Genomic DNA, 15,000 nt, shown 5'->3' with positions numbered 1-15,000 from the left:
TATTTGAGACATTTAAAGCATGAACCATATGTGCATGATAGCAAATGAGAAATTAAAACACCTAAAAAGAAGCTAAAATTGTTTAGTCATTTAAGGAATTAAGTATAAAATTTAAGGTAAAAGGAAATTGATATCAAAAGTTGTTATTGACTGTTCAATTAGTATATCTTGTAAGTTTGAATGAAACCTGAGACCGAAAAAAAACACTGTTCAGTAGATTTCAGAATGAGCATTGATTTGAAACAAACTTGTCTCCATGTCACCGATACTTACTCTCTGGAATAAGCTTTAGTTTTTCTTGGAAGGGCAGAAAACAAGGATTCAACTCACCGCAACCATCTCCTAAAACCAAGATTGCAAATATTCACTACTGTTAAGTGCTTCAAACAAGTGCCAATATAGTACATGTATCATGTTTATCCTATGATGCTTGTGGTCCAGAAAGTACGAGTTAATAGCATACTCTATTGGAGGGGGCAACCAAAGAAAACTTTTTTGACTGCCCTGTAAGCTTTTGAAGTCCACCGTTCAATTTTGCACAGTGGCCCTGCAAATAGCTTTTTCTCATACATGAAACTGTTAAATTTTCAGTGAAGAGAAGCACATATTTGCTTGTCTTGGTCATCAGCAAGCTCACCAAGCATGTATACAAAATGATATATTGGATTTGTTTCTTATATAAATTGTAGAACTACTACACTGAGAAGTACATTCAACAATTCAATCAAGTGAAACAGTTATATTACTGCAACTGAGTATAGTAGATACACAAAAAAATAAAACAGCAAATGCAGGAAAGCACCTTCCCTTCAATGATAATTCACTTTATCTTTGAAGAACACACATTTTTCACATCAAATATTCCTTTAGTTACCTTTCACCACACCCATGCAAAGAATTGGTTTAAGGCCTGAGCAGGATTCCAACCCACATTTCCCTGTCGCGGCTCAGGTGTGATAACTGTTAGACCATCAGGGACCACCATGTAGGCAGCAAGGCAATTATTAGCCCATGATATAGAAGGTTAGCCACATGAGGATCCCTGGGTCTAGCATTTCTTCCTTTGAGCGTGTAATTTTTGTCTTTATAAAGGTTACATCAAACAAAGTTTTCACCAATGAAGCAAGAGGTGAGTTCAAAAGTATGCCCGAGTTCAACTTTGAATGTGAACCCAGGGTTTATTTTAGCTGAAGTACCTTACTTTGTTACCTTAGAAAGGAAGTATCTTCAGAGAACCCAAAGTACGATCCCAATTCTAGTTTTATGCCCCTTGAATGCATACTTGAGGAGAGGCAATAAGACATCAATCACTTCCTCTGACTGGTGTTTGCCACTGGTCAGTATAAAACGCGAACTGCGGACCACAGACCCGGACTGCAGACCGTGTATAAAACGCAGACCAGGTACAGAAACGCCGACTGCGGACTACATGCAGGTATGAGGCAAGGACTGTGTATTCAAAAACAGAGTATAGAACAAAACTAGGTTTGTACTGGCCCAGATACAGATTTTAAAAAAGGCCTTGAGTACTCTTATTCCGGGTCAAAATATTGTCACATACACAGAAATGCTGTTACAACATCGACTGGGGTAGAGAAAGTAAGAGTAGAGATTTTATCTCAAAATTGTACTTTACTCCACAAATTTAACAGGGAAAAGGAAAGGAAAGGAACTTTCTTTAAGTGTGTAAAGTAGTCGTTCTAGCACTGGAGCACTAATTGGGGACACAGTTCAAAGACAATGGAAGCGCTGTATCATCTGGTAACATTCTGGATCTTGTTCTGACAAATAACGATGCACTAATTGTTGACACTTCAGTTTATCCTCACTCCTTTGACTCCGATCATCTTCCTCTCTGCTTCTCGATCAAGAGTAAATTCAAGAGACCAAATAATAACACTACAAGAAAATTCTATTGTTACATAATAAAGCTGAGTTCGATGGCCTAAGGAGTAGTCTATCACATGTCCCATGGGATTTATTCTTATCCAGTGATGACATAGATTCAAGTGCAGTTTTCAAAGAGAATGCCAGAAGTTGTCACATACGCTAGAGTGGGCAAGTCTGCCAAGAATCCAACTGAGAAAGCACGTCTGTTCAATGAATTTTTCAGCACTGTCTTCGCCAAAAGAGCACCTGGTCGCATGGAGTTCCCTTGTGATGTAATACAGCCTGATCTGTTACTGTGATTAAGTTTCTACAATCCAGAAACCAAGTTAAGGACATTCTGACTAAACTTGACAGCACTAAATCAACTGGCGTGGATGGCATATCTGTAAGTGTCCTGAAAGAGTGTGCTGGGGAACTATCATATCCCGGAATCCCTTAACACTACTTTTCAATTTATCTTTCCAAATTGGAAAAGTACCGGTATCATGGAAGAGAGCTAATGTCACCCCTGTTTTCAAATCAGACGCTAAAGAAAAAGTTGAGAACTATCGCCCTATTTCATTATTAAGTACTCCTGCCAATTGCCGAGAGAATTGTACACAATGCCATTTACTCACATGTGGCTCCGTACTCAGTAACCAAGTGGCAGCACGGCTTCGTGAGGGGTCGCTCTTGCGCTACCCAAATGGTCAAAAGCCCTAGATCAAGGAAGACAGGTGGATGTTATATTCCTAGACTACGCAAGGGCTTTCGACAGAGTAGCATAGATGTACTGCTGCAGAAACTGTGCAATTTTGGTATTTCTGGTGCACTTTTGAACTGGTGCCAAGACTACCTCACCAAAAGAGAACAGAGAGTCGTGATAGACGGAGTGAATTCTTCTTGGTGCTCTATCCCGTCAGGTCTACCTCAGGGCTCATTACTTGGCCTCTTGTTTTTTGTAACTTTTATCAATGACCTGCCAGAAGTTGTTACCCCAGGGAACACTGTGTCATAATATGCTGACAACTGCAAAACATCTAGGGTGATAAATCGCCCAGCCGATCATTCTCTATTTCAGTCTGATATTGATAACATCTACAGATGGAGTCTACAAATTCGTATGGAGTTCAATGTGAAGAAATGTAAGCTAATGCGAACTGCAAAAAAGATCTCCCCTTGTAGATCGATTGGAAATAATATATAATTATATCCATGCTTCCAGTTATTCTTGTGTGATGTCGGGTCAAAATAAAACTCTGTTGAAATCAACATCTCCCACTGAAGTCCGTCAAATTTCTCGATTTCTAAACGTAAAGCCAGGCCTTCTGATATTAGGCGATGGTGCGACTTCGCACAATCGACCTCAAATCGCATCCGATCGCACAATTCACGAAAAATCGCATAATTCACAAAAGAACGCAGAACATTCTTAAAATAAAACACAAAGCAACAAGTTTCTTAGGAATTCCTGCATAAATATGCCATTTTTAAGATGATTTACCTTGGAAAAAGGCTAAGAAACCTTTGTCACTTTCGATTTCGTTAACATACGAAGTTCAAGCCGTTATCTTGCATGTCGGGGGCCTGGTACGAGTCTCATTCTTAAAGAGTCGCCTATTGGTGTAACACAAACACGCCCTTTGTTCAGATTACTTTCGATTAGAAACATGGTTTGTTGTTTAGCTGGAAATGTTCGACATTTTTTTACCAAATGGCTTATTTTACTGGCAACATTCATTCATGGATCTGTGTAGTCGTTGGTTATGGTATATTTCGTCACCTTGCAAACTTTTACCAGTGATATTTTTGAAACGTGATGAAGAAAGGTATGTTCCTGGCAAACATTTCCTGTAGTCAACTTGTACAGTAGCACCTCGCTAACTCGAATCGGTTTACTCCAATTTTCCCTGGATTTGACCACAAAAATTCAGTCGTGACTCGAAGAGTTCCCTTTGATTATCAACTAAGTGTCTATAGGGAGAAAGACTGTTTTGTTATGTTCAAGCTAGGCTTGTTATACAATACTATTATGAGATCAGATGTGAGTTTGACAGACTGGCATATGGTACGAATTAACCTACATGTACTGAGGGGTTTCAAAATAATACAAGATACTCTTAATCTCATTTTTACAATGTAATTATATAAGTTTATGATCTCCCTGCCTAATTATGAATTGAATAAAAACATTGTGCACAGGATGAATGTTGGCTTTTTTTTATGATCCTTGCAAAATAAAAAAAGTTGTTACTGCGTTGCCAAACCCAGTCGGAATCTGGGTTTCATTTCGTGGTTTTATAAATTTTAATTTTAATTTTTCCGTGTCGGTAAAAGTCTTGCCTGTCACTCCCCTGCTAAGTGGTGTCTTTGTGCATAGGGTCTTCTGTGCGTATTTTGTTCGGTTTGAGGGGGCTGGGGTAATGTGTAGATTTCCCTGGTGCACATAGGAGAACATTTAATTATTAAACCTGCAATGGCGTCGAAAGTCATTGTAACGCGCATGCCGTTTTAGTGCATCTTTAAACAAAATATACCCTTATGTAGCTCAAGAATGGAACGTCAATTGGTTGAATACGAGAGGCGGTGAAAAATAAATGTCTGGAATCTTAAAAGCAAAGAGTAATGTACTTCGACTATTGCCCGTCGAGCCGAAATCAAAGTGAGCTGTATTTCTAGTATTTTACCAAGTGTGCAAAATTCTCTGGTAACTTATGGGTTCAACAAAGACATAGAAGGAATCAAACACCTTAAGTGGATCAGTGATCTCTGTTCTCTGCACAGTCTTCAGGTAAAAAAAAAAAAAGATTGGAAATGTGACAGCCAAGAATTTGTTGTTTGTTTCAAAAAATATTTCGCTGGAAAAGGTGGCCTTTATGAATTCATCATGTTTTGTAATATGCGAGCTTAACTGGATAGTTTTTATGGCAATAGCAAAGCATTTTCGTGTCAAAATGAGGTTAGCGTCTTTCTCTTGTGTTAACTAAATTAAATGTTCCATGCCTCGTGTTTCCACTCTCAGAATTACCTCCAGAACCTACTTTTTGCGTAGAATAAGCTTTTAGAATGATGTTCTTGTCTTCTGTGGTGATACTTGACGATTCGGGAACATTAACATCTACTTGGCCTTTTGACATCCCATTGAAAAAAATATTTTGACAGAGAATATTGAATTATGAAAAAATATCCACGGAATACGGATAGATCGTTAAAAAATCTTTATTTGTAGCGGTTATTTGAACATAAAAGATGCAACGCTTGACGAGAAATAATATTTTTGTTGATATTTGAAAGAAGAAAAATTTTGCGGGAATCAGGACGCGGTGAAAATGAGTTAACAAATTTGCGTACGTCCGTTGAAATGTGATACGAGAAAGGAATTTTATTTCTCTGTCAAATGATTTTGTCATTGTAGTGTAAAATGAAGTTTATTTTGGAAGGCAACAATATATTTATTGCTATGACTTACTACATGTACATAGTGCGAACATTGTTTACATAAAACTCACACTCTTTGCGAATTTTGAGTGTCATGAAATTACATCATTTGCGTGACAATATATCCCTTTACTCTAACACAAAAACCATCAGATAGTAACAAACTTCATATTTATTAACCATTTCTTCTCCTTTTGTACTTGTAAGCAGTGTGATGTGCGATAATTCGCAAGTCTGTTTTTGTATCTCATAGATGTTCAGATTTTCAATTACATGACGGCTGCTCAACCCCGCTATTGTGTAAATATTTCACCCTGAAGACACAATAGATACGTTTCTCAGGAACCTGACAAAGAAGGCTTCCTGACCCGACAGATGAAATGTAAATACTCAGTTAAATATTACAACAAAATTAAAAACCCAAAGACGGCAGTTTCTTGGCTAAAAAGTACGTTGTTTTAGCCTGAAAACGACGAACGATTAACACTCTTTCCTGTGGTTCATTCAGTTGCACCCTTGCATCAGGAGCCCGGCCAAAAACCCGGCTAGCCTGGCAAAGGCTGGCCAGGCCAGGCTTTCCGGGTTTTTGGCCAAGCTTTCCGGGAAAAGCCCGGCAAGCATGGCCACAGCCAAGCTTTCTCGGCAACCTTGGCCACCAAAGCTTGGCCTTCCTGGCCTTGTTACTTCCAAGGCCGAGCTTTCTCGACAACCCTGCATGGTCAAAAAAGCCTGGCCTTCCAGGCCTTAAGATTCAAGCCAGGCTTGACCAGGCTTTTTTTGGAATTTCCAGGCCATAAATGTTTAAGTCTTCAATATTACAGACATTGACTGCAATTTAGTCTGTAATAGTGACCAGTGACTTTAACCATACTCTGTGGGCTCAATTGAACTGTCTTTGAAGTAACAATCTTTGAAATGGCCTTGATGATGTCTTGCAAAATACGATGATGTTATGGTTTAACGGCCAATTATCTTTAATGCAACGTCGTACACATTATATTATATCTCACACTTGAACATGAACATTCAATATTGACTGTTCCTAAATTTGACACCTGAGACTAAACCTTTGCATGATTATTCTTAGATGTACTGAGTCTCTGATAAAAGAGCTACGTAAATGATTATTTTAAGTCCTTGTCATTCTATCATGCTAAAGTAAAGCTGGTAAGTACTCAAAATTTCATGTTTTAAGGCAATTTAAACTGTCACCGGCACTGTTCGGCCAAAAAGCCTGACCTTCCCGGCCTTCCAAGATTTTTACGCCAGACTTTGCCAGGCTTTTCTGGATTTCCAGGCCTAATTTTTGGGAATTGAATGCTAAAAGGGCAATGTGGACTAGGATTTTATGGGAATCTTTAAGAATTCCACTCAATGATTCAACTTGAGGGTCACTTGAATGAGTTGAAATTCTTGAGAATTTTGTGCAATAGTACTGAATGTGCCAGTGAGACAATAATCAAAGTTTACAAATGTAAGTGCCCTTTAAGGATTTGATTTCATCTGGTGCCTTGAAAAAAATTAATGAGCTTTAACTTCATCCTTCAATACATGTATAACAAGGTTAAATGGTCTTATTCAAAGCATGCCAATGTGAATGCGATATTTTTCGAATTAATTCACTACTCGTAATATATGTACTTCGCTTAAACAATGTCCTTTACAGGCCCCAAACTTTGAACATAAGATCACTCTGTACACGGAGAAATGAAAAAGAAAGCTTTTATTCTGATGTATTCTATGGATTGCGACAAAATATCTTCAACGGATTTAGATTACCTTGTTTGATGCTCTCATAATCGGCCTTATTCCAAAAGGTACATGATGCATTACTCTTGAAAATTACACACTCCAAGTTAGTACTTAATCCTTTCAATGAACTCCAGTATCTTTCAAACCTTGCCCATTTATATTGAATCCGTGAAAAGATTTGTCATCCTCCGCCATCTTGAATAACACGTGAGAGACCGGACTGGAAACTAGTGAGCCCTTTTCGTTTTCATTCAGTGGTAACCAGTCCAGCTCTTACAGATTTTGGGCGGTTTTATTCAAACTTTTGTGTATCTACGATCACACTTTTGTGCATGGTGACGATTTTTTGGTTAGTTTGACTCTTTAAATCCTGATCCAGGCAAGGAAATGTTTACAACAACTCAAGTAAAAAGGTAAGCGTTAACTTTAAGCGAATAACATTTGATTTGATGCCTTATTATCTTTAACATGAGGAACGGTTTACCTGTATTTAGAATTCACATTTTCACACCTTCGAGTCAATTTGTGAAGCAAGGATACTCAATTTGGCTTAAATGCTATAACCCTGTAAAAAATTGGTAAACCTTTAATGAAAAATAATGAAGTTTTAGAGCAAATGGTGAGGCAAATTATTTGGAAAACAAGTGCTCATACCGCAAGTTATGTGTATACGATTGACATTTCTCTGCAAATGAGGACGGACTGAAACTGAAAATTGCATCGGAGACTTCTGCTTCTCTTGCTTCAAATGTCCTCTTTGCGGGTGAATGCTTGGATACTTGCTAGTACCACTAAGTCAAGCTCAGTCGGCGTTCGTTAACTCGATGCAGTTGTGCAAATTATGCAAAACCGTTTCTGCTTCAAATTGTTTGGAGCAGGGACCTCCTTTAGCCCCTCGAGAACATCCGCAGCCACTGTGTAAGAATTTCAGCGCTTTTTCAATTAATTGGTTTTCACTTTCTTCTTTCTCAAATTCGACATCCGCCGTGCTTGAAGCTTGTAACTGAAAAGCATGCGAACTGAGTCACGTGTTGTCATAGAAATAATTATGCACTGAATTCATGTTTCGTGACAATAGCCCGAGTGTGAAAGGAGTACTACAGTATTATGGCCCACAGGTTGTTGTTGTCGTTTGTTTCTTTTATTCTACTTTAACTGATTTAAAAACGTAACTTACATTACGTTACGTTTAAAGTTATTGCATGACCGAATCCGCATTTTTAAGCGACGCTCTACGAATCCGCTGATGCGGAACAATCGATACAGATTATTAATTGATTTGCCAACAGAATCCAAGATTTGCCCAACGGATGAGGTTAATAACTATTATACATCTGACGTATGAGACTAACGCTCTAACGGACGAGGCTAAACCCCTAACGGACGAGGCTGACGCTCTGACTAACGCTCTGACGGATAAGACTAACGTTCTAACGAATGAAGTTGACGCTCTGACGGTTTCATGTAAACTTCTAACGGACGACTAACGGATACATCTATAGCTTCGGTCAATTTAACGGTTTAGCGTTAGTGTACGTTTTCCCGTGGAAGGTCACAAATGATCCTTCTCGTAAAAATGCTAAATGCTGTCACTTCAACTACTGTAATCAATGCAGAAAATGCCTGAGAAAGCTATTATTGACGTTTGTAAGTAAAGAGATCCAAATTTATGAGTTTACTCTTCACACACTTTAGTTGTAATAGAAATGACCAGTGATTTAGAGGAATCACTACATGCATCATTGAAGTATAATAATACTGTATATACTGTATTTTTTTCAAGTTGCCATGAAAGAGTATAAAGAGACACTTCCTGAAAAAAATCTTTGATGGGACAGCAGGGAAAGGTCTTTTACAGCAGACAAAAATGCTTAGCAGCCAATGCTATCTCCTCAACCAGCTATGGTTTGATGTATTTAAGGGTCTCTCTTTGCAGACTTGCAGAAATGTTTTACAGCTTTTTTCGTATGTAATTTTAAAACAAGAACCCAATCCAAAGATTTTGGCATGAATTAGATATTTAGGTACTGCTTTGAACTCTGTATTCTATTTTTTTTTTGCCGGTGAGCTATGGTAGTAACTGTTATTGTTAATGGCTTGACTGTAATTGATTAGTAAAATTTTGTAGTTTCCGGAACATCTCTGATTTGCCGGAATATTATTTTACAGGAGCAGGATATTATAACCTTTTTAGTTTTTGAAGTTGCTGAAATGTAATGATGTGTACATAAATTAATACCGGTACCCATTGAAGCTGAATGTGAAACTGTGCTACTTGTTTGTATGTTGATTAAAGGACCTTCTTACTTCAGAAACCTGATCAGTGAATTGGCTGAATGTAGTCCAACACTAGAAAGAATCACAGCTCTTCACTGAATATATGGGACAGGACGGGAATTGCGTGAAAAGTCATTTCATTCGCATATCAGATGCAGCATACATGTACCTAGACAATAATGTGGAGATTGTATGGAAGTTTACCATATCATTGATTCCCATATCATATGGGCCAGCATGATATGGGAATTGTACAGGACTTTACCAAATCCCCATAGCATTCCCATATCATATACCAGTGTGCCTGGATAATATGGGAATTGGATGGAGTGCTGCCAAATATGTAGCATTCCCAAAGTGAGGGGTCAGAGATCTTGTGGTATTGGTAAGGGGCTGAGCCATATCAATCCTATAATAGATCATATGGGGTATCTATGGAGTGCTACCAAATACGTAGCAATCCCATAGTTTAAGACAATAGAGTTATAACTAAGTGAAGACAGACTACCAAGTATGGGTTTGATATGGAATGCAGTAGCTCATACGAAATCCAATTGTATTGTCCGTGGAGTGCCCATAGGTTATGCCATATCATCTCCATACTTGGGCCATATATGGCCCATATCAACAGGTTTGTTAAGGGTTGTTGGGCTCAATTGAACTGTGTTTGATTGATTACAAATATTTCTTAAAATTGACATGGTAGTGTCTTCCTGGCCAGGCTGGCCGAGGTTCCTTGGCAAGCTTGACCAATTTTTGGCCCCTACAATACTTGAAATCAATTTACAGTATAGAGGCCAATGCACAAAGTGCTGTTCCCAAAAAGTGGAAATCTTTGAACACATTATTTTGGTAAGCCTTGTCTTTTAGTCATCAGTGTCTCTTGATCAACTGAATTTTCTGCCTGTTTTTTGACTTTTGGTACATATGCTCCGCAATCACTGTCTTTCAAGTAATAAAAACACAAAGTGCTTTGTATATATTAGCACCCTATTATAACTGGAAGTTAGTGTACAATAGTGTAAGTATTGTATTGTATTGTAAGTAGAGTGCATATTTGTAAAAATGGAAAAATAAAAATAATAAAAATAAATTAAAAATAAAATAAAACTAAAATAAAAAATTTTTGGCCCCAGGTGGCCCGGCCCGTGCTAGAAGTTGTATTGCATGCCAAACTTTTAATTTTCTGCTAATAAATTCCTTGCAAGGCTTGACTTGCCAGTTTTGACCCAGGCCAGCCATGACCCTTCCAGGCCGTGCGGACCATTTGTTTTTTCGCTTTTCCTTTCCAATTTTGGCCCCGGCCAACCCCGGCCAGGCCAGGCTGGCCCTAGGGCTGCAGAGCTCTTCCCCGATTTTTTTATCCCCTGGCCAACCCGGCCAAAGACTGGCCACAAGCTGGGCTCACCCTGGCTTTCAGGCCAGGTTTGACCCAGTAGCCTACCTCAGTCTGGCCGGGTTCCTGATGCACCTTTACTCAAGAGTGTGTTTGTTATCTTTAAACCGAATTTATTACCAAAGCTTAAAAACTAAAAGACCTCAGAATGGGACAGGATATTACAAAATAATTAAAGGTGTGAACGTGTGAGCCAAAGGGCCTCTGCTGGCATGACATGTGGGTGACCCTCAAATGGTCTTTATATATAATGACCCCCCAATTGAAAAAAATTAACTGGAACCCTGCAGTTCACTACCACTCAATTCAGTGCCTTCTGTTTCTGTGTAACACCTACCACAGGCAACCGAGTGTACGCTTTTATAGAGCGTCTTGTTTTTTGTGTTCAGTAATATAATGCTGCACATAAAAACAAAGTGTAAGAAGATAGTCATAGCATGCAGGAATATCAACAATTATTGATCATTCATTTGGCATGTTAGCCGTGTCCTTTCAACACGGTGCACCAATAGTTCAGAAGACCTCATTTTTTTTATTTATTCCAACTAATGTTGATCAAGATGCATAATAATTTACTGTTCCTTTGTGTTCAGAATGTCTTTTGAGCAGCAAAAAAGTGTTTTTCTTATCCTGAAACCTTATATAAATCAAGCTTGCAATTGCTCAGGAAAAAAGCGCATAATTTACATTATTTATCGCATAATTGGCCTTTCTAATCACATAATCTTCCCTGCCAATTTTGCATAATTTGCATTTTTTCATCACACCCTATCAGAAGGCCTGTAAACTGGTGATCCACGAAGAATTTAATACATTACTTAAATTGTGTCTTACCTCTGATAAATACGTCATGCAAACATATTGCAATTTCAACTAAAACCTTCAGTGAGCTATTGATCGTCGTTTTGATAAGCCAAAAAATATCCAGTTTAATGCTATAGTTGATAATTATGGCACGACACATTTTTGCACCGTTCTCGTATACGTCATACTTCAATTCATGTTGACAGCCTACTATCGCTATTTGGTTGCTCTGTGCCTTTTTCACAGTGTTTTGATTCAGTCCACCTTTTATACCTGGTCCGCATTTTATACCCGGTCCGCAGTCCGCTTTTTATACCTAGTCCACGTTTTTTACACCTGGTCTGCAGTCCGGGTCCGCAGTCCAGGTTTTATACTGACCGTGTTTGCCACCTAGTTTGATTGACAAGCAAATCAACAAGAAGCTTAATTTGAAAGTTAATTTAAAAAATTCACTTTGGAATGAACAGTAGCAAATTCTCCACAGAGTGACAATTACTAGATAAAATTATGAGCATTTTTAGCGTGATTAAAAAAATCTGATATTAATAACCTAATAGAACACAAATTTGCATCATTTTGTTATTGGTTGTCATTCAATGACAACCAATAACAAAAATGATGCTATATATACCCACATTTACAGTATTACTGTAATTGTCTGTAATGTCTGAAGTCCTGAAATTAGATTTAAGGTTTATGGACAATCTGTTGTGTGAATCCACTTCTGTATAATCCAGTATAATACAATACTAGTAATGATTTAGTAATAATTACAAAGAAAAAAACAAAACAAAACAAGAGATCTACTAACCCTGAGACAACAATGCATAACAAGAGTGTGTTTGTTATCTTTAAACCGAATTTATTACCAAAGCTTAATAAAAACTAAAAGACCTCAGAATGGGACAGGATATTACAAAATAATTAAAGGTGTGAACGTGTGAGCCAAAGGGCCTCTGCTGGCATGACATGTGGGTGACCCTCAAATGGTCTTTATATATAATGACCCCCCAATTGAAAAAAATTAACTGGAACCCTGCAGTTCACTACCACTCAATTCAGTGCCTTCTGTTTCTGTGTAACACCTACCACAGGCAACCGAGTGTACACTTTTATAGAGCGTCTTGTTTTTTGTGTTCAGTAATATAATGCTGCACATAAAAACAAAGTGTAAGAAGATAGTCATAGCATGCAGGAATATCAACAATTATTGATCATTCATTTGGCATGTTAGCCGTGTCCTTTCAACACGGTGCACCAATAGTTCAGAAGACCTCATTCTTTTTTATTTATTCCAACTAATGTTGATCAAGATGCATAATAATTTACTGTTCCTTTGTGTTCAGAATGTCTTTTGAGCAGCAAAAAAGTGTTTTTCTTATCCTGAAACCTTATATAAATCAAGCTTGCAATTGCTCAGAAAAAAAGCGCATAATTTACATTATTTATCGCATAATTGGCCTTTCTAATCACATAATCTTCCCTGCCAATTTTGCATAATTTGCATTTTTTCATCACACCCTATCAGAAGGCCTGTAAACTGGTGATCCACGAAGAATTTAATACATTACTTAAATTGTGTCTTACCTCTGATAAATACGTCATGCAAACATATTGCAATTTCAACTAAAACCTTCAGTGAGCTATTGATCGTCGTTTTGATAAGCCAAAAAATATCCAGTTTAATGCTATGGTTGATAATTATGTCGCGAAACATTTTTCCACCATTCTCGTATACATTATACTTCAATTCATGTTGACAGCCTACTATCGCTATTTGGTTGCTCTGTGCCTTTTTCACAGTATTTTGATTCAGTCCACCTTTTATACCTGGTCCGCATTTTATACCCGGTCTGCAGTCCGCTTTTTATACCTAGTCCGTGTTTTACACCTGGTCTGCAGTCCGGGTCTGCAGTCCAGGTTTTATACTGACCGTGTTTGTCACCTAGTTTGATTGACAAGCAAATCATCAAGAAGCTTAATTTGAAAGTTAATTTAAAAAATTCACTTTGGAATGAACAGTAGCAAATTCTCCACAGAGTGACAATTACTAGATAAAATTATGAGCATTTTTAGAGTGATTAAAAAAATCTGATACTAATAACCTAATAGAACACAAATTTGCATCATTTTGTTACTGGTTGTCATTCAATGACAACCAATAACAAAAATGATGCTACCCACATTTACAGTATTTCTGTAATTGTCTGTAATGTCTGAAGTCCTGAAATTAGATTTAAGGTTTATGAACATTCTGTTGTGTGAATCCACTTCTGTATAATCCAGTATAATACAATACTAGTAATGATTTAGTAATAATTACAACAAAAAAAAACAAAACAAGAGATCTACTAACCCTGAGACAACAATGCATAACAAGAGTTGAGACAGCAACAAAAAGCACAGTGATATAACCGCTGGCTTGATCTCCTTCTTTTGATACAGCGCTTGAAGTGGGCACCCACAGATATTATGAGCAGAATACTCAATATAATCACAATGACGAGAAGTGACAGAGAACCATCCTTGTTGTTTTCTTGTGTGAAAATCAAGTCATCACACTGCTGTGATGATCGTACTCCACAATGTGTTAGTCCCTGTTGTCCAATGACTGTGACACCAGCATGTAAGGCACCAGATCTCAGGCACTCTGGCACAATATTCTTAGAGCTGGATCCACAGCATACACTACACAGGTAGCATTTATTATCAGTGGTATTCAAATAGAACTTGTTTGATATGCATTCACTGGAATGCACTTTGTCCTGAATCACTGTGCCATTGGACTGTTCTGTCTTATTGCTTTTTTGTGTGAAATTCAAGTCATCACACTGTTGTGAAGATTTTATTCCACAATGCGTTGCTCCTTGTTTTCCAATGACTGTGACACCAGCACTTAAGGCACCAGATCTCAGGCACTCTAGCACAACATTCTTAGAACTGGATCCACAGCATACACTACATGGGTAGCATTGATTATCCGTGGTGTTCAAATAGAACTTGTTTGATATGCATTCACTGGAACTGCACACTCTGTCCCGAATCACTGAGCAGTTTGACAGTTCTTTCCTATTACCACAAGGGGTGCATTTCATGCACTTGCCTTTGGTCCAAAAATTGGAAAATGATCCCTCCGGGCATACATTGCATTGGATATCTGTCCCCATTGGGTGAACTGACCCAAGCTTGACAGATCGTTCATATCCATCTTGACAATCATATCTTGACCAGCAGTTGTATTGTGAAGGATTAGTTTTATTAAACAGTTCAATGTCTTCTGGATTATGGCAACGATTGCCACTGACAATAACCAGCACAGCCTGAAAAATTAAACAAGAGAAAAAGCTTTAATAACTTAAGGAACAAAACACAAAATACCATATCACTCTGACACCCACAGCAATTTCTGCCAGTTAAACAGAAACGGGAATTTACGATTTGTGTTGGAGAGTAATCACAGTGGG

General features: G+C 38.0%; 1 protein-coding gene across 2 annotated transcripts in view; it reads right to left on the bottom strand.

The window, feature by feature from the left end:
• Positions 1 to 15,000, bottom strand: part of LOC137992901 (uncharacterized) — a 19,014-nt gene that overhangs the window by 2,404 nt on the left and 1,610 nt on the right. The window contains exons 2-3 of one of the 2 annotated variants that reach the window (XM_068838464.1): positions 13,893 to 14,856; positions 274 to 339 (exon numbers count right to left, since the gene is read on the bottom strand). In XM_068838464.1, coding sequence (XP_068694565.1) covers positions 274 to 339; positions 13,893 to 14,856 — 1,030 coding nt within the window. Of the gene's footprint in view, positions 1 to 273; positions 343 to 13,892; positions 14,857 to 15,000 lie in introns of both variants that reach the window. The other variant, XM_068838462.1, reaches the window with a different exon arrangement.

Source organism: Montipora foliosa, chromosome 2 (genome assembly GCF_036669935.1).
Source record: "Montipora foliosa isolate CH-2021 chromosome 2, ASM3666993v2, whole genome shotgun sequence".
Classification (NCBI taxonomy): domain Eukaryota; kingdom Metazoa; phylum Cnidaria; class Anthozoa; order Scleractinia; family Acroporidae; genus Montipora; species Montipora foliosa.
This window is presented reverse-complemented; position numbering and strand designations above follow the sequence as displayed.